This window comes from Pteropus medius, unplaced genomic scaffold (assembly GCF_902729225.1).
Source record: "Pteropus medius unplaced genomic scaffold, Ma_sr-lr_union100, whole genome shotgun sequence".
Classification (NCBI taxonomy): Eukaryota; Metazoa; Chordata; class Mammalia; order Chiroptera; family Pteropodidae; genus Pteropus; species Pteropus medius.
In genome coordinates, this window is record NW_024345601.1 from 11,392,212 (window position 1) to 11,410,674 (window position 18,463).

Below are 18,463 nucleotides of genomic sequence, written 5' to 3' on the forward strand. Positions count from 1 at the left end.
AGACATCATTTCACGTGTTGTCACAGTTCAGTGCTGGATGCATTAATTATGTCCTGTGTGAGTCCCCTGGGAGCGGACCCTTAGAAGCTGCACCTGGTTTCCTCCCGACTTTAACCCATGTGCCCTTTCTCTTTTCTGATTTTGTTTTGTACTCTTTCACTATAATAAATCACAGTCCTGTGAGTTCTAGCAAATCAAACCTGGGAGTGATCTTGGGGATCCCCAACATAGAGTTATTGTGAGTTTTAAGTTAGAGTATATACATTGAACATTTAGCACCATGCCTGGTACAGACTAAGCATAGATATATCAGGGAGAAGAAACCATCTACCAAGCACATCTTTACTTCCATACTGTGTCCCTCTGCCTCACGTTACTAAAAAGTACCAGAATCGCTTTATCTTTCCCCTGAGTGTGGGATACCTCATTGCTATCAGAATAATGACCATCACCAGTGGAATATCACTATACACCGTTAAGATTCTCTCTCTGCATTTAGTCAAATGTGAGCTTTCAAGAACGTTGCTTTTAGGATTTGGAATTTTTAAATTTTCCTTTTAAGTTGCTTCCTCCAGAACTCTTTAACTCAAACGTATTAGAATGTGGAACTGTATTTATTGCCATTTAGGTTAAAGTTGCACAGTGTCACAGAATGCAGTGTAGGTAGGTTAATTCAGCTATGGGTTTCCTCTCTACACTGTCTCATTGAAAAATAAGAAGAGTATTAATTCATTGATATTTTCTTTTTTATACTCTCACACGAATGCCATAGCAACCACTGGGAAGTTCACAGTCAGGAAAGGAATAGTAAGACGTTTCTATGCTCATTCTAAAAATATTTGGCCTAGCATTTTCAGTACTTGTTCAGGTATGAATACATATGAAAGAAGTCTTCTCAAATGATTTTTCTAAAATAATTTCTACCTCGTTTTTGGTTTGTTTTTTTTTTTTGTCATACATTTTATTAAAATGTCAAGTGGACTCAGCCAATACATGACCAAATTATATTTTCAAATGTATTTTTATTTTCACTAAATAATACTGAGAGGTGGTAGTTAGAGCCACTTATTTATTTGATGTAATTCCCTAGCCACTGAAAACATTTTAGGCCTTCAACCAACCAGAAAGGAGTGTCACAATGAAGACTCTTCTGAGTTAACACAATTGTGTAACAGCTAAAGTAGTTACCCAGATTGGACATTGTTACATGTGACTTTGAAGCAGCAAAAATAGAAAGAGAAAAACAATTGGACATTTGAAGATGTAAGGTATAGTTGCATTCCCACAACAGTTATCTTTTTCCATGCAACAATTTGCTCCAAAATAGAATGACTTAAAGCAACAGCCATCTATTTTGTTCTGATTCTATAGGTCGGCTCAGCTGGGTGGCTCTTATGCTGGTTTGACTGGGCTTGCCTAGTGGATAGCTGCTCGTCAGCTAGACGACTCTGCTTCCAGGGCTGCGTTGTTGGCTGGGATGACGGGTGACTAGGCTACATGGTCCATCATCCTTTAGCAAGATAGCCTGGCTTCATTCTCATGCTGGCTACTGGTTCTAAGAGCAGCAAGAGGGAAAGCCCCAATGTGCAAGCACATTGCATGCTTGTGTCATGGTTTCAGTTGCCCCATGGGCTACAGAAAATTATATATCTAGGTCCAGAGTCACTGTGGCAGGGGCCCACCCAAGGACATGGATACTGGGAGGCCTAAAATGGCAGGGATCATTCCTGTGACAACTGGGATGCTACAACTGGTTCCTTCACTTCTTTACACTTGGCTTAGGTGTGCTCAAATGTTTAAAGTTAGTTGACCAATATTTATTAATCTACTGTAATAAGGTACTTAATGAATAAAAAATATATACAATCGTGACTTCCAGGAGATGGAACACCTCAAGGCATTTTGAGCTTTTATGATCTTTCATTAGTTTTTCATTAGCACCTTATGTTAGTTTTCCAAATTAGTCCAAAGTAACAACCAGGATAGATGAGAGAATGGACTGATAGAATCTGGAGAGTTAAGGCTGTGATGGATCTGATTGCTGTTGAGAGAATATATATCCAGTGCTGTGATCTGAATGTGTTCTTCCCAAATTCATTTGTTGAAATCCTAATCCCCAAGGTGATGGTATGTGGAAGTGGGGCCTGTGGGAGGTGATTAGCCCATGAGGGTGGAGCCCTAATGAATAGGATTGGTATTCTTATTAAAGACACCTAGAAGAACTCTCCTATTCCTTCCACTATGTGAGGTTACATCATTAAGATGGCATCTAGGAAACAGGTCCTCACCAGACACTGAATCTGCTAGCACCTTAATCTGGGATTTCCAGCCTCCAGAATTGAAAGGAATAAATTTCTGGGTGGTTTATAAGCACCCTTTTTCTGGCATTTTGTTATAGCAGCTTAAACAGACTAGACATCCAAGTTGTGGGTGCAACAGGAGCTTGAGAAAACTGGAAAGCAACAGGAAGATCCTGCTTGCTAAGCCGGGATAAGTGGTTAAAAGAAGAAAAATTTTAATGGAGGAGGATGAAGAGAAGAGAGAGAAATGGAAGGAGGGAGAGAGCAAGAGAAGTTGTTAACATATATGGAGCTGGGAGGTGTGAAATGTCAGGGATGCTATTCACTGAATAAATATATTGTTCTCAGTGATTTTATCTGTCAGCAAATATTTCTTGACCCTTTCTTTATGCCAGGCACTGTCAAACAGTAATAAACCAGCAGGAACTATCTCTTCTGTCATGGATCTTACATTCTAGTAGGGAAAACAGACACTAAGCACACTGTTACACATAATTAATTTACAGCAAGTGGGTAAATGCTGTGAAGAAATTGTACATAGAGCTGGAGGAAAGTATATAACCCACCTATTCGAGTCTGAGTGCTGAGATAAGGCTTCCCCAGCAAGGCAACATTCAAGCCAAAACATCCTCATTTAATACGCCCATGACAGTATTGTCAGGATTTCCCAAATGATCATGATTTTCTTGTTCACAATAAATCAGAGAAGGAAAAGCAATTACTCAAGATCACAGCGAATAAGTACTCTACCTGGGATTCAAACCCAGGTTATCTTACAGGTGTTTGTAATACTATAAAGCACACAGTGTCTATTTTACATATTTTCTGGAGGTATCCCGGTCACAGGATATGTTTAAGCTAGGTAAATTACATTATTTAAAACAGGTAAAATACATTGTACAAAGTTCTAAATATATTATACATTGAAAAGTAGGTCTTTCTCCCTGCCTCGTCCCCACTCTCTGCCAGTTCCCTGCAGGCAACACCAGACATTTCTCGTATACTTGTCCAGAGGCATAGTAAATACTTGCAGCACCTACCTTGTGCTAGGTATTCTACAAAGTGTTCTACAAATGTTTGCTTGTTTAATTCTATTAATAATTTTACTTGTGAACATAATTATTAACCCCATTTCTCATGTATATACATATTATATTTCTCCACACAAATGTTTTAGATTTTAAATGCACACCGAACTTTCAGATACTTCTCCCTGTGTGCTAGCCAGCTTTTGCTTTAATAATACCACATAACAAACAAGTCCAAAATCTCAGTGGCTAAATTATAAACATTTATTTATTACTCATGAGTTGGCTGTGGTTTGGCTGTGGTTTAGCTGTGGCTCAGTTGGACTTGGCTGCAGTTTGGAGGTCGGATTTGTGTCTGCTTCATGCAACTCTCCTTCCAGAACCTAGGCTGAAGGAGCAGCATCCACCAGAGAGATTTTCATGGCAAGTGACAGGAACACAAGAAGAAAGGTGGAAATGCAGCGACTCCAAAAAATCCTTCACCATGAGCTGGCACTCTGTCTTTCCATCCGTAGTCCATTGGTCAGAGCAGGTCATGTGGCCAAGTCCAAAAGCAAAGGGGCGGGGAACTACACGTCATATGGCAAGTGCAAAGAGAGGACAAAAATTCTGAATGAAATTATCTAATCTACCCACCCTGAAAATCCAATTTTCATCTTTTTCAAAAGCTGATATATAGAGGACTAACTGAAAAGATGTAACTGAATGAATTAATGATTTTCCTGTGGTCTTCTGCTGGCAAGATATAAACAGCTGCCTCTTTTCTGTTTGCATTTCCCAGATTTTTGCATCATGTTTGGAAAGAAAAAGAAAAAGATTGAGATATCTGGCCCATCCAACTTTGAACACAGGGTTCATACTGGGTTTGATCCGCAAGAACAGAAATTTACCGGCCTGCCCCAGCAATGGCACAGCCTGTTAGCAGACACTGCCAACAGGCCGAAGCCCATGGTGGACCCTTCGTGCATCACACCCATCCAGCTGGCTCCCATGAAGGTATGGTGAGGATTCTGTCTTTAAGTTCGCTTAAAAAGCATCTTCTCATTTGATGAAGTGTATCATCTTTATGGGCAAGCTATGAAATGTCTATGCCATGTATTTGTTTTTAAATATCCACAGATCGGCCACAGTTATTCTTCAGTGATTATAATGTTCACCACTTACTGTAAGTTGCATGAAAAGGAAACTCAGTTTTTAGATGTGAGATCTTTTTTAAATCAGACATATAAAATGCAGTCACAAAGTAGGAAATATTTATTTCACTTTAGATGATGTTTACTAATTTTTATGCTGAATAATATTATCCACCCCTTCTGGTAAATATTGGTAATATCTTTTGATTAAACATTACATTAGACAAGCATTTGTTGTTTTGCATTTGCCCCCAGAATGTTTAAACTTTTCTTTTATATAAAATAAGTATTAACATATTTTAATAATAAATGATTTTTTATACATAAGCAGATATGTACACGTATACATGTTTTATATATGTAATCATATGTATATTTATATAAGTATGTATACATGTGTATTCAGATTTGTCTTTGTAGTCTAAGAGCCAGCTATTTCAAATAAAAGTAAATCATTTGAATCCTAGAATAGGATATAATTACCTTAAACATATGGCTAATAGATATTTGGTAAGAAACGTTCATGACAATAATTGCATTAAAACAGAAATCGGACCCAATAAATTTCAGATACGTTAAGTTACTACAAAGAGAAACCAGCCATTTCAGGTGTCTTCTACTCTGCAGAATAAGAATTCCATAGACCATCAAGTAACTGCCCCCAAACTCCCTATGGTAGTTAAACATTGTTGAAGTCTTATCATCAAATTATCCAGTAGATCAGATTCTCATCTATATTTCTTATTAGTAGATATCTGAGCTCCACGAATAACTTAGTCTGTGTTAACACAAATATTGACTATATTGTATTTAAATGACAGGCAAAACAAAAGTGGATGCATTTTATTAATTAATTAATTTATTTATTTATTTATCTATTTATTTATTATGGTGACATTGGTTGACGAAATCCAGTAAGTTTCAAATGTACCATTCAACAGTAAGTCATATATTTTGCATTATATGTTCACTGCCCATAGTTAGATTTCTTTCCGTCACCACATATTTGACCCCTTTTACCCCATCTACCTCTTAGATGAATTTTTTAAAGGATGCAAGATGGAGCATAGCTGATAAATTATGGGAAATGTTTATAAGCTATCATCTCAGCTGACTAAATTAGAATTGCAGTTCCATCATTCATGCATAGTCTTTCTGTTCTGGTATTGAACTTGTGGATCTGTTTTGCCTAAAGATCAGTATGGAGTCTTCTAATCCTGCATCTTGTGAATTAGATTTTCTGATAGGATTTTTAAACTTTTCAGGCCAGCTAAAATGTAAAATACTTAAAAGATGGATATTTGAGTAGATAAATTTTTTTAGAGACAAAAGGAACCTCCCATTTTCAACAGCTATTGATTGATATTTAATAAAAACTGACAAATTAACCAACTCTACTGGTTAATATTAGGCAATTCCCTATTATTGAACATAATTTTCTCCCTAAGAGAAGGCTAATGCTTAATTAATGACCAAATGGTAGGGAGGGCCACATCTAAAAAGAAGTTGGGATTGGACAGAATTTCCTTTTGGGTTTCATTATTTTTCTCATATCCCAAGTTTTTATAAAACCCAGAAAATAGAACGTGCAGCGTGCCCAGAAAAGTCATCTGCTGTTGATCATCATGGTAAAGGGAAAAATGCCCAGATGAAATGAGGACTTATTTTCTTGCCCTTGAGTGCAATTATTATTTGATGAGACACCCTACAGTCTTCGTGTAACATCCTAACTAAAGGCCCAAGACATACACTGTCTGTCAGAAAGCATATTTATTATTGTGTAAAGATAGAGTATCATTTCACCATGGTTTTCACTTGTCACATCATAGCAGGTCCTGGCCATCAGTGAGGGAAGAAGCTCCCATCTCAGTGATAATCCCTTATTCTCAGTGGACATAGGACTTAAGAGGACTTTCTAGCTCATTTTTCCATCTCCTGGTTGGGCTGGTTCAATATCCTCTCTGACAGAATTTATCATCCACGCCAAGAGTCACAGCAAAGGTTTCCTAAGTGCTGAGCTCTCGAGCCCCATGATTCTGTTACTCTATGGCTTCCTACCTCTGATGCCAAATGTGTGAGCATCCAGTCTGCAGGAAATGAAAATATTTGTTCCAGACATTTAAATGCCAACTGGGGGTTGACTGGAAAATACATCTCAAGGATAGATCCAGCCCTGGAGTTCTGCAAATGAGACCTCAGGCACAGTATTGTCTGTGGAAAAAAAAAAAAATTTAAACAAACAAAAAATGACAAAACAATAGTCAGCTAGGCTGAATTTTCTCCGGAAAGAGTAGAGTCAATCAAATGCTTTTAACTGAAGGACACCCAAGAAATCCGTACCTCGTACTCTCACCAAACTCGTTTAGATTGATTCTCTCTCTCTTCAAGTCCCGTGAGGACAGATAGCACTGTTGGCAGCTCTTAGACAATGTTGCTGTAGTCGGAAAGAATCCTGCTGACTCTACCAGCCTCTTAGAAAAAGGAAAGTGAAAGTTTCAAGGGGCCAAAATATACCATACAGCTGGGATGATCCCACTCTTTGGAAATGCCTTCTCTGGAGAAATCTTACAAGTCACTTGAGAATGACATAATATAAACCATGCAGCATATATCTCAGAAGTCAGAACAATCTTTGAAATAAGAAGCTATAAATGAATTGACAGAAAGGGGTGAATAGATAGAGTTGTGCTTTTTTAAAGCCATTTTGGCAAAGTTATTTAAGTAGAACCAACAATTCTAATTTGGTCACGTTGTCCTTTGAAGGAACAAATTAAAGTAAGAAGAGATTATGCCATAAAAGCGGTAAATGGAAGAAATGTATAGTACCTTTTGTTGTGGCAAAGTGCTAGTTCTTCAGTCTTTGTCAGTGAGCTGCAGACAGGCTGGTTCTAAATGGAAATTCACCATTGCAACCAACACTCTCCTCTGATTGATTAGGATTTCAACTGTTTCTTTTCAGAACCTTCATGTCATGCTTACCAGGACATACCTCTTCTAAGTAGACTGATTTGGATCAGTGTTTCTTGAACTACAGTCCATCAGAATTACCTGGAAGACTTGATAAAACACAGATTGCTGGACCTGTCCCTGGAGTTTCTTATTCAGTAGGACTGGGATGGGGCCCAAAAATTTGCATTTCTATAAGTTTACAGGTGATACTGATGCTTCTGGTCCAGGGACCATACTTTTAGAATCTTGATTTAGGTAGTTATAAAGAAATTTATCACCTAATGTGTATTCAGCGTAAGTTTACACTGGCCAAGATTTCCAAATTTCAGAAATTTAATCAGAAGCCACAGGTCAACTTGGACTTTTATCAAAAGTTAAAGTTCATGTATCCAAGCCAATATCATGTAGGCAAATTGAGATAACACAAACACCCGAAAGTGAGGGGAGGAGCCCTTTAAAACATTTGGCAAATATCTTTGAGAAACTCATTTTTATATCTCATGTCTTTTCGTCCACAAGGGCAAATAAGCAATATTGCCCAAATTCCTCCTGAATTAGATATGTTTATATAAATGGCAGGCTGAATGGTCACATCTGTTCTTGCTTGATGGTTCTCAGACTTGGGCCTTTAGTAGAATCTCCTGGGGGATGTGTTATAACCCTGATTCTTGACTCCCCCCACACCACCCACTAGGGAGTCTGATTCGGTAGGTCTGTGGTGGGCCTGATTATTTGCGGGTCTAATGAGCTCCCAGATGATACTGACGCTGCCGATGGGGGTGGGGTGGGGAACATACTTTGCTAAACTGTTTGTTCTATGTTCTGGGTGAAACTGAAGCTAGAACATAATGATCACCTTTTGTAACAGCCTAGTAGTCATTTGAAAATGTTTAAAAAGTAGGCAGGATAATATTTAAAAAGCCTTTGCAGATTCTACCTAAAGTGAGCAAATAGCGTATCTTAATATTTCCTTCAGATTTTTCATTTCACACAGAACTATAGAAATAATATTAAATACTATTATTTTGCATATTTAAATTTAATGTCATTAAATTTTATTAAAAATATATTCTAAATTGCTTTTTTATTTAACATTGTTTTGAGATAAATTCAGATCGATATGTAGAAAATGAGTTTATTAAAAAATTAATATTTTTATCGTTTTTACAGTTCTCCACTAAGGGATATTTCCAAGTATTTGCTATTACAGTTAATATTGTCATGGACATCTTTGTTCATGTCCCCTTGAGTACACGCTGAGAAGTTTTCTTACAGCTCTTCTCAAAGTGTGGTCCAGAGCCCTGGGGGTTCCTCAGACTCTTTCAGGGAGTCTGCAAGATCAAAGCTATTTTCGTAATAATACTAAGGCACTGATTGCCTTTTTCACTCTCATTCTCTCCCTCTCACCTGTACAGAGGGGTTTCCTAGAAGCTGCATGACCTGCGTTGCCATCGTTGGTCTCATGCCTAATGGATTGTGTGCTTTGTATTGTTACGTTTTAAACATTTCACAGTTTAAATTTCAAATACTTATGTATTGCTAGATATAACATAAACCAAAGCATTTTGGGGTCCTCAATAATTATAAGAGGTTTTCTTAGACCCAGAATTTTGAGAACCATTATCTTAGGCTTGCTTATATCAAATTTGATTATCTGTGGCTTCTACAACTTGCTCATCACATACTGTCCATGGTTTGGGGGGATTTTTGTTTGTTTGTTTGTTTGTTTGTTTTCTCTAGTTGGCTGGTAATATTCTAGTCCAGTAGTCCTTAACCTTTTTGGTACCAGGGACCAGCGCTCCCATGAGAACCTAACGCCTGATGATCTGAGGCGGAGCCTAGGAAGTGATGCTAGCGCTGGGGAGAGGCTGCAAATGCAGATGAAGCTTTGATTGCCTCCCCCACCCCATTACCCCCTGCCGTTCACCTCCTGCTGTGCAGCCTAGTTCCTAATAAACCACAGACAGGTACTGCTCTGCAGCCCAGGGTTGGGGACCACTGTTCTAATCTATACAACTGTCTCAAAGATAATTGAATATAATATCCCATCCCTTTTACTGGCATAGAATGTAATTTCTCTAAACCAAGAGTTTTGAGGTCATTTTAAATGCCTATATTCTTACTCACAATCCCATTTTCTAATTTCATTTTCAAATCTTAACAATATTCTTTTTGTCTTTTCAAGTTGGAAGAATCGTAGAAAATACCAAAGCAAAACTGGAACTCACTGGGTTTGTTTCATCTTAGTGGTCTTTGGTTATTTTATAATCTTCCAAAGCTAAAGTTCTCTCATCTCTATCTCCTCTCTTAGCCATTGCATTAAAAACCACTCTACTGACAAAAACAAGTAAAATGAAGAGAGGTAAATCCTCAGCTCTGGCCACCCCATTCTTGAACACTTGTACCATTGTTTTGTTTTTTCCCTTATCATAATTTATGTTGAAAGCTCATTAAAAAATGGAATCTACCAAAATTACTCTTTAATTCTCTACCCTTTCTCGTCATGGTTCACAATTCTGCATTCAGGATTTTAGTTTTCAAAGTCATATCATCCTTCTGAGGCCTATTTCCATGGAATTCACTCTTTTCTTGAATATTTTAAAACACAGGGCCACGATTTGAGGTATTCTGGCATTATCTCCCTTTGAGCCAAGATAACAAACTCTCCCAAGGTTCCTTCTCATCTTCACCTCACTGGTGTGCTCTTTTTCATTGGTAAGAATAAGTCTAGAGGGGCTATTTCTTTTAATTTTTGCCTCTACTTTCTGAGAGCTGTCAAGGAATTCAAACTGTGTATCAGATAGTTGTCAGGATCTTAGAAGAATGAGATTCCTAGGAATTCTGAAACCTGAGAGCTGCCTGCTCATGACTTTTCTGGCTTCCATATCTGTTTTGTGTCTTATAACTTGGAAGCCTCACTCTGACCTTCAGCTGGGCTGAGTGGCTTCTGTCCTTTTATTTTCATCCTGATGTTTTCCGCTGGAGTCCTTCTGAAGCTCATGGATTCCCCACAGTTTTCTTAGCCAAATGAGTCTATGTGGTTTCACTTCCTCCTCCTTTTAGATCTACTAAAATATAATGTTAGTGTAGAAACTCTTACAACATGAAATTCAATACCCTGACGTTCACCCAGCTGGACCCTTAGAAATGGAAAGAGATTTTGAACCCAAGCAGCCTGAACCAGAAACTGTGGTCTTAACCACTTACTCCATAGATGGCGAACACACAGTGTCATCAACAGACGTATTATTGAATTATACACTTGAAATCTATATAATTTTATTAAGCAATGTCACCCCAATAAATTTAATAGAAAAATAAAAAATAAAATGAAATTAGCTCTAAGTAAAATAATAATAATTAATAATAATAATAATAATAATAATAGAAAGAGGAGGACCCAGGAGTCAGCACACTGTTATCCAAATCCATGATCTGCCAATTCACAAACTGCGTGGCTTTAGATAAGTTGCCTATCTACTTTCTTGAACAGAAGTTTCCTTAGCTGTAACATGAGGGCACTGATTTTTTTTTTTTGCAAGCTTATTTGGCCAGATCCTCATTGTCCAAGAAGCTTTGGTATATGGAGAAGAATACATTCTATTTTTATGTAGCTTAATAATGTGATAAAATTAAAGCTCTGTTAAGCAATTTTTTAGAAAAATACCAGTGCCTACTATTAAATTAATTTCATCAATCAAATTGTATTATACATTCAAATATTAATCAAATCTCCCAAATATTTCAAGAAAATCATAGGTTCAATATATCAAGTTTTCTTGGCTGCTTCAACCATAAATTCCTTAAAAAAGAATAAATACATGCAAACAAACAAAATTGGTAAAGACGCATAAAATATAATGGTTATAAAAGGTGTCATTATACCAATACTCAACTTGTTATAAAAATATTGATGGTATGGTTTTGAATCATTTCTTTATTATTTTACTATGTATTTTATAATTCTTCAAGTTACACTGCAATACTCATTTTTAATTTCTAGGTTTACAGTAGTCTTTTTAGACCTAACAGATAAAAGAATGCTATCTCCAACAAGCTGATAGCTGCTGCATAAGTAAGGCTCAATGTTGCTTTATATTGTCATTGTTGAGAATGATGGTAGAGGTGTTATTGTTGCTGTATTTTCTCAGAGTTTATTTTCTCCTGTATACCCAGGGTTGCTCATATTTGTTTGTTAACTCAGAGCCAATTCTGAGATCTGTATCTTTATTGCCACAGTAGCAATAACTGTGATGAAGAAAATAAAACATCATAATAATATAAAGTAGCTGAGGCCATGGAGAAGCTATTTAGAGTCCTTGAGGAGAGTTCTTCTATAAAGGTGACAAGGGAGCCAGGAGAAGCTCCAGGAGGTGGGAGGAAGTTCATGGGCAGAAGGAAGAATTAGTGCCAAGATTCTGTGACCGGAGCAAGCTTGGGGAATTTAAAGGACAAACAGATGGCTCTTGAGACTGGAGAAGAGTGGGCCAGAGATATGGTCAGACAGCGAGAGACTGGATGATGTGGGAGTGTTTTTAAGCCATGGTCAGGAGTTTGCTGTTGGTTAAATCTCCATGTATGAAGGACATAGGTCTCAGATCAAGAACTTGTAGTATTACAAAATGAATTGATCTATTTAAAGGTCAGATCTAATTTAAAGTATGCCAACCAGTATTGCCATGTAATCCAACAGGTTTTAGGGATGTAACAGTTAAGTGGGCATGAGTAATTGAAATGCAGGGCCAACTTCTGACTGTACGATTGTCAAAAGACATTTAAGAAAAATACAAAAACCGTATAGAAGAAATAATGTGTGTGTTGTAAGGATTGTTAATTTTTTTTAAAAAAGGAAAAGGTAATTATAAAGTGAACCTCGTTGGGCAGATAACCTATATTTTAAAACGTCTTGTCAAAGACACCACTTGAAAAGACTTATAGCAGTGTCCGTCAAATTGACTGGAGCCCAGGCTCTCACTGGGAGGACAGGTTGTTAATCCTTTGCTAAAGTTATCTCTGATATTTGTGCACTTGGAAAACCAGTGAGGAAAATAGACATGGACTCTCACAACTCTCTCGGTGCCTACTACTTTCTAGAAACCTCCCTTCTGTTTTCAGCATGCCTTATCAACCTTCCCATTGCCATGGAGACTGTGGAAGAAAACATTACACTGGCCCTAAATTCTCTCACTTGCCTAAATTCAGGAGATTTGGGCGAGGTAGTTTTTATTCCAAAGGAATGGAAAAGCCAAAACGAAAGCCAGGTTTATTATATATCTTCATTTCTGTGATCCAGCCATATCTGGAAACTTCTGAAAAGCAGCTCCCTCTTCTCTCTCTCTCTCCCTCCTCCCCCTTTTTCTCCCTCTTACACACTACACATACACAACACACATACACACACACACCTGAAAGTAAAAACAAAAACAAAAACAAAAAACTGGTATCAACCACTTAAAAGTATCATCTTTTACTTCAGTGTCTTACTTAAGCTATCTTATCATTTCCTTTCAAAGTCTGAGCAGCCTTAGCTCAAACGAGCTAGTTGTTAACTCTAAAAAACAAAGGCTTATGTTTCCAAGATAGAGGGGCTCATCACAGGAAAGCTATCATTGCAGTTACTCACCTCTTCTTCCATTTTGATACGGGCCGGGTATTAACCACACACTTTCTCCAGGATGGCTGGCTGGCTCATCCCAGCACCCAATGCGACAGTCTTGTAATCACGCATGTTTGGATCCCATACCTGTCACTCACTAGTACAAGTAGAAAATAACTAGACTTTTATATTCCATGATCTTGGAATTTAGAAGATGGATCCCAGATTCCCAATTAAAATTACACCACTAAGACCTCATTAATGAACAATCTGTCACACCCTCTCAAGAGTTTAGTATCTGCAGTCACCCTCAAGACCAAGGTAAATATAAATAGAATGTACCAATTTAAAGCAATTATCAGTAACAGGTTATATTGGAAAATAATTTATGACTGATGGTTAGATCTATTTCTGAAGGCCTTTCCAGCATTTCTGCAGTGACTGTGGTTTCCTGCTGTAACTCTGGGGAGGAGATGCAACAGATTCCACACAGTGACAGAATACACGCAGGGCTAATGTGACCACTTTGTTTTAACCGTTTTACCCCAATTCTATTCCCAGAACAGATGCTAGTATGAGGCAAAGTGGGCATCAAATCTAAGTAATCTGCAGATTTTGTTGAAATGTCTCTCAAAACAGGCCTGACCAAAATCTACAATATTATCAGACATTGTATAGTGTTTTACAGGGTACATAACTTTAGTATTCATTATTTTATGGCATTCTCATAACAACCATTTAATAGTTTTGACCCAGTTATATGGATGAAGGAACCTTGACTGATTTGTTCAGATTCACCCAATTTCTAATTTGAACCCAGCTCTAATATCAGAGACCCAGCTGCATTCAGTTGCCCTAGACACTATCTTTCCTCCTCCTGTGCCCTTCTTCCCTAAAGGGTTAATGATTACTTTGTGTGCCCCCCACCTCTGAAGTACTTGCTTTCGTTAGGAGGACCACAGGAAAAAGAAAATAATTCCAAGGAGAGACTTCCTATTGGAGTAGCAGACAGGTGAGTGGAGTGGTAGTACTTTTGAGCAGGAGAAGTTTTCTAGTTTGTTTCAAGTAGTACAAGAAAGATTGATAGACCTAGAGAAGTTTGGGGGGCGGGAACATAATCAGAGATAGTGGTGATCAATTGTGGCCCTGATCAGGCATGTTACATAAATGCCTCATATATATACCATCTGTGGTAGACTGAATTATTTAACTCAATTCTTCATTCCTCTTGCCACAGCCTCATGGAAGGCTAAGTACTTCCCCACCCCTTGTATTTGGATTTGGCCATGCGACTTGCTCTTGCCAATGGAATAATGTGAGTAAAGGCTTGAAACGTACAGCCGAGATTCCCCTTAGTGCCTTTGCCATCACCATAAGAATACACCTTGGATAGCTCAGTGATTCCAGAATAGTGAGTGGCACATGGAGCAGAACCACCCCAGGCCACCTGCATTCTTTCAGCTTGAAGCAGTCACTCCAGCCCCAGGTCTATTGTATGACACTGAGTGTGGGGTATTTTGTTACGCAGCATTATTGGACAATATACTATCTTACTCAGCCCTTTTCAAGTGAGTGGTATTTACTTCATCTTTTAGGTATAGGTATACCTCATTTTATTGCATTTCAAAGAGGTATTTTTTACAAATTGAAGACAAGACCCTCCACCAGCAAAAAGATTACTATTTGCTTTATCGTGATACTCATTATCGTGGTCTGGAAGCAAACGTGCAATATCTCCAAGATATGCCTATAATAGAGAGCAAGACTTAACAAGGTCCTACAACTACTAACTGGAAGAAGCCTAGGATTCAAACCCCAAACCTATCTGACTTGAAACTCATGCTTATAACAATCACACAGCCCTGCCTCCTGATGATAAGGGTGTGTTTGGATATGAAAAAGTGTTGCATGGATAAATGATGTCAAGTCAAAAAAAAAAAAAAAGTCACTTCCTTTTTAGCTAGGCCTGCCTTTTCATCTAATAGTTGATACAACTGAGACCCAGGTAGGTAAAGTGATTTTTCCCAAGGTCGCAGAGCAAGTTAATGTCAGATGTCAGATATCGTTTCAGTGTATAGGGATGCTTCTGATTCAAGCATTTAGAAAGCCTAGAGTTAGCCCGTGAAGTAGCACTCACTTGAGAATCTGACAGGAATATCATTTAAATGCCTACCTCCTTACAATTTCTTATCACTACTGCCATATAACTTCATTTTCTAGTTGTAGAGTACTCAAAGCCCTTTACATAGTCTTTTATTAGGCATGTAATCCACACAGTTCTCTCAAGTGAATTAGGCAGAATATTTAAATAGGAAACGTCAATGAAAGTGCACCAAGAAGCAAATGAATAAATGTTCAAAAGTGTTCTGCTCACTCTCTCACCAGGAAGCCTTTCTACTCCCAGAGCTGATCATATCTGGTCAAACAGCAAACCCTCAGGTCACAAGCTTCTCTCCAGACTTCTGTTCATGTCCCATTGAGTGGCCTCCTCTGAACTCCTGACAGCTGAACTTGTCAAATGAGGATGGTTGTGCTTTGGTAACTGGAAAATTCTATATAAAGGGAGAAGATATTCTCAGGAATGCCTTATTTGCCCCAATTCTTCTCTCCTGGCAGGGGTGACCTAACTGAAAATAATCCTTCTAAATCTAAAGAAAAGGAATGCGGCTCTCTGTGACTCCCACACATGCTTGGAACTTGAAAGATTTAATTTTATCTTTCATTGAGCATCTTAAAGGAATTGGAGCGCCAAGATGGCAACTGTAGCCTTTTGGGGGGGGGCACTGTCAAGTTCTGTAGTTTTTATTGTTTTGTCATATAATATTAAAAATAAGCTTTATATTATTGACTCTTATTTAAACTACTGAGAACGTAGTTCATCAATACTTTGATCATTCCCAAGCAACACATCACTATCCAATGGGCTGCATGCTACTGCTGTTACCTGTAAGGTTAAAATTTCAATGAAAAAAGCTGTGCCCAAGATGCACCAGTCTAAGAGTTTGCTATTATCACACAATCTACCTCCTATTGACAATATTTGTATTAGTTTCCTATATATGCATAACAAATTACCACAAACATAATGACCTAAAAGAACACACATTTATTATCTCACAGTTGCCATGAGTCTGGGGTCTAGGCACGGCTTAACTGGGCCCTCTGCTCAAGGGTTCACAAGACAGCTGTCGGCTGGGCTTCACTGCCATCTGGAGGCTTGACTGGGAAAGAATGCACATTCAAGCTGATTTAGGTGGTTAACAGGATTCATTTCCTTGTTCTGGAACTCATGGCAGTTTGCTTCTTCAAGGCCAGCAGGAAAGCAAGAGCTAATCTCCTTGGAGCCTTATGTATTTATCATAACAGAATCACGAAGTGATATCCCAGCACTGATGCCATATCATGTAAAACATAACCACAGAGTGACATCCCATCGCCTTTGCCATGTTCTGTTGGTTAGAAGCAAGCCACCGAGTCCTGCCCTCACTCATGGAGAGGGGATTACACAAAGGCATGACCACCAGGAGGTGAGAATCACTGGGGGTGGGGGGTGGTCACCCTAGAGCCTGTCTACTCTGGTCCCCATTGTCTCTCCTACTTGCAAGATACATTCCCTCCAGCCCGAGCGTCCCTGAGTCTCAGAGTTAAATCGGGGTCAGGTGTGGATAAAGAGCTTGGTTGTAATCTCTTAATCACAGCTGCTGGGGGCAGTTTCTCTCCAGCTGTGGAGCTGTGAAACTAAGGAGACAAGTGTCTGCCCCTAGCCCTTCCAACATCTGACGATGGAGCAGACATAGGATAATTGTTATAGACATTCCAGCCAAAGCAGGGGAAATGGAAGGTAAAAAGGAGTCACTGATGCAGAGCTCTTGTGAAACCCAGCCTGGCAAATGTTGGGAGTTCCTTGATTAGGTTTCAAAGCTTGGGAATAATCCTCTGGCTCAGGCTGCACCCTCTGGGTTCTTGGTTCTGCCCTTCTTTCTCATGAAAAGTAGCCTGTGTTTGCAGCTGAGTAGTTTAGCAGCTAACAGTGTTTCTCTTTAAACAATTTCTTAATAACTTTGTAGACCTTGTGTGGATTTCACAGTGGTTCGCTCCATTAGGCAAAAGTTATATCCACAGATTTTTAAAAAAATTTATTTATTTAAATTAGTTTCAAGTATACAGTGCATTGGTTAGACATCTAACAATCCCCCCGATCGCTCCCTTCCTCCCCTGGTCCTCCCCTAGCCATCATATTAATGCTAATTGCATTCCCTATGCCGTGCTCCCCATCCCCGTGCCCAGCTATCAACTACTAATTTGTCCTTCTTTAACCCTTCACCCCATTCTCCCAATCCCTCAACCCACTTCCCCTCTGTCCATCACCAAATTGTCCACTATATTTTAAAGGTAAACTCGCCTTGCTTTGGCCTTCTGCTAAGATGTTTTGAGGGATAATGCCTTTAAGCTTCCTAGAGATTCTCTGGTTTGATTGGAAAGATCTGTGGGGCACACTCTTAAGTTCTTAAAAAGGCCCTTTGTGTGATTGCGTATTCTGACCTTTGGTCTTTTTGAGCTTTTAACCACTGTACTATCACACCCTCAGCTTTTTCTCTAGAACATGCTTTCCTGAAAGGCCATCTCTTCATTATCCCATCTTTGCCATCTGGAGAAGCTCAGAATTTTTTGAGTCATGAGATTCTGGTTCTTTTTTTTTTTTTTATAAGTTCTTTCTTCAATTAATCTCTTTCCTCTTGCATTTTACTACAAGCAGAAAGAAAACAGGCAGCACCTTACACACTTTTCTTGGCAATAGCCTTAGATGTGTCACTAAGTTTATCACTTCAGCTTCTGCTTTCCACGTAACTCCAGAGGACAGTTTTGCCAAACTTTCTGCCACTACATAGCAAGGACCCCCTTCTTCCAGTCTCCAAAAAAAAACGTGTTCCTCGTTTGCTTCTGTGCCCTCGCCGTCAGCATCCTCTAAGTCCAGATTTCTGCTAAGTGTCTGTTCCTGGCAATTTTGACTTTCTCTCCCACATTCCTCAAAATTCCTCCAGCTTCTACTCACTTCCTCGTTACAAAACTCTTGTGTCATTATGGACTGAATTGGGTCCTTCCAAAATCCATATATGAAAGCCCTGACCTTCAGTGTGACTGCATTTGGAGATGGGCCTTTCAGGGGGAGAGTAAGGTTAAACAAACTCATAAGGGTGGGGTATCCTTATAAGAAGAGGAAGAGACATCAGGGATGTACAAGCACAGAGAAAGTACTTGTTGAGGACATAGCAAGAAGGCAGTCACCTTCAAGCCAAAGAGAAAAGCCTTAAAAACAACACTGCCAATACCCTGATCTTGGACTTCGAGTCTCCAGACTGTGAGAAATAAATTTCTGTTTTTTAAGCCCCCAAGTCCACAGTACTTGGTTATGGCAACACTAGCAAACTAATATACATGTTTTGGGGTGTTTATTAC

General features: G+C 38.7%; 1 protein-coding gene across 18 annotated transcripts in view; it reads left to right on the forward strand.

Annotated features, from left to right (window-relative positions):
* The window catches only part of PAK5 (p21 (RAC1) activated kinase 5), a 250,498-nt gene that overhangs the window by 153,498 nt on the left and 78,537 nt on the right, over nucleotides 1-18,463 (forward strand). For 17 of the 18 annotated variants that reach the window (XM_039874503.1, XM_039874498.1, XM_039874506.1 and 14 more), the window contains one exon: nucleotides 4,110-4,324. In XM_039874503.1, coding sequence (XP_039730437.1) covers nucleotides 4,121-4,324 — 204 coding nt within the window. In that variant the 5' untranslated portion in view covers nucleotides 4,110-4,120. Of the gene's footprint in view, nucleotides 1-4,109; nucleotides 4,325-7,591; nucleotides 7,614-18,463 lie in introns of those variants that run through there. The other variant, XM_039874507.1, reaches the window with a different exon arrangement.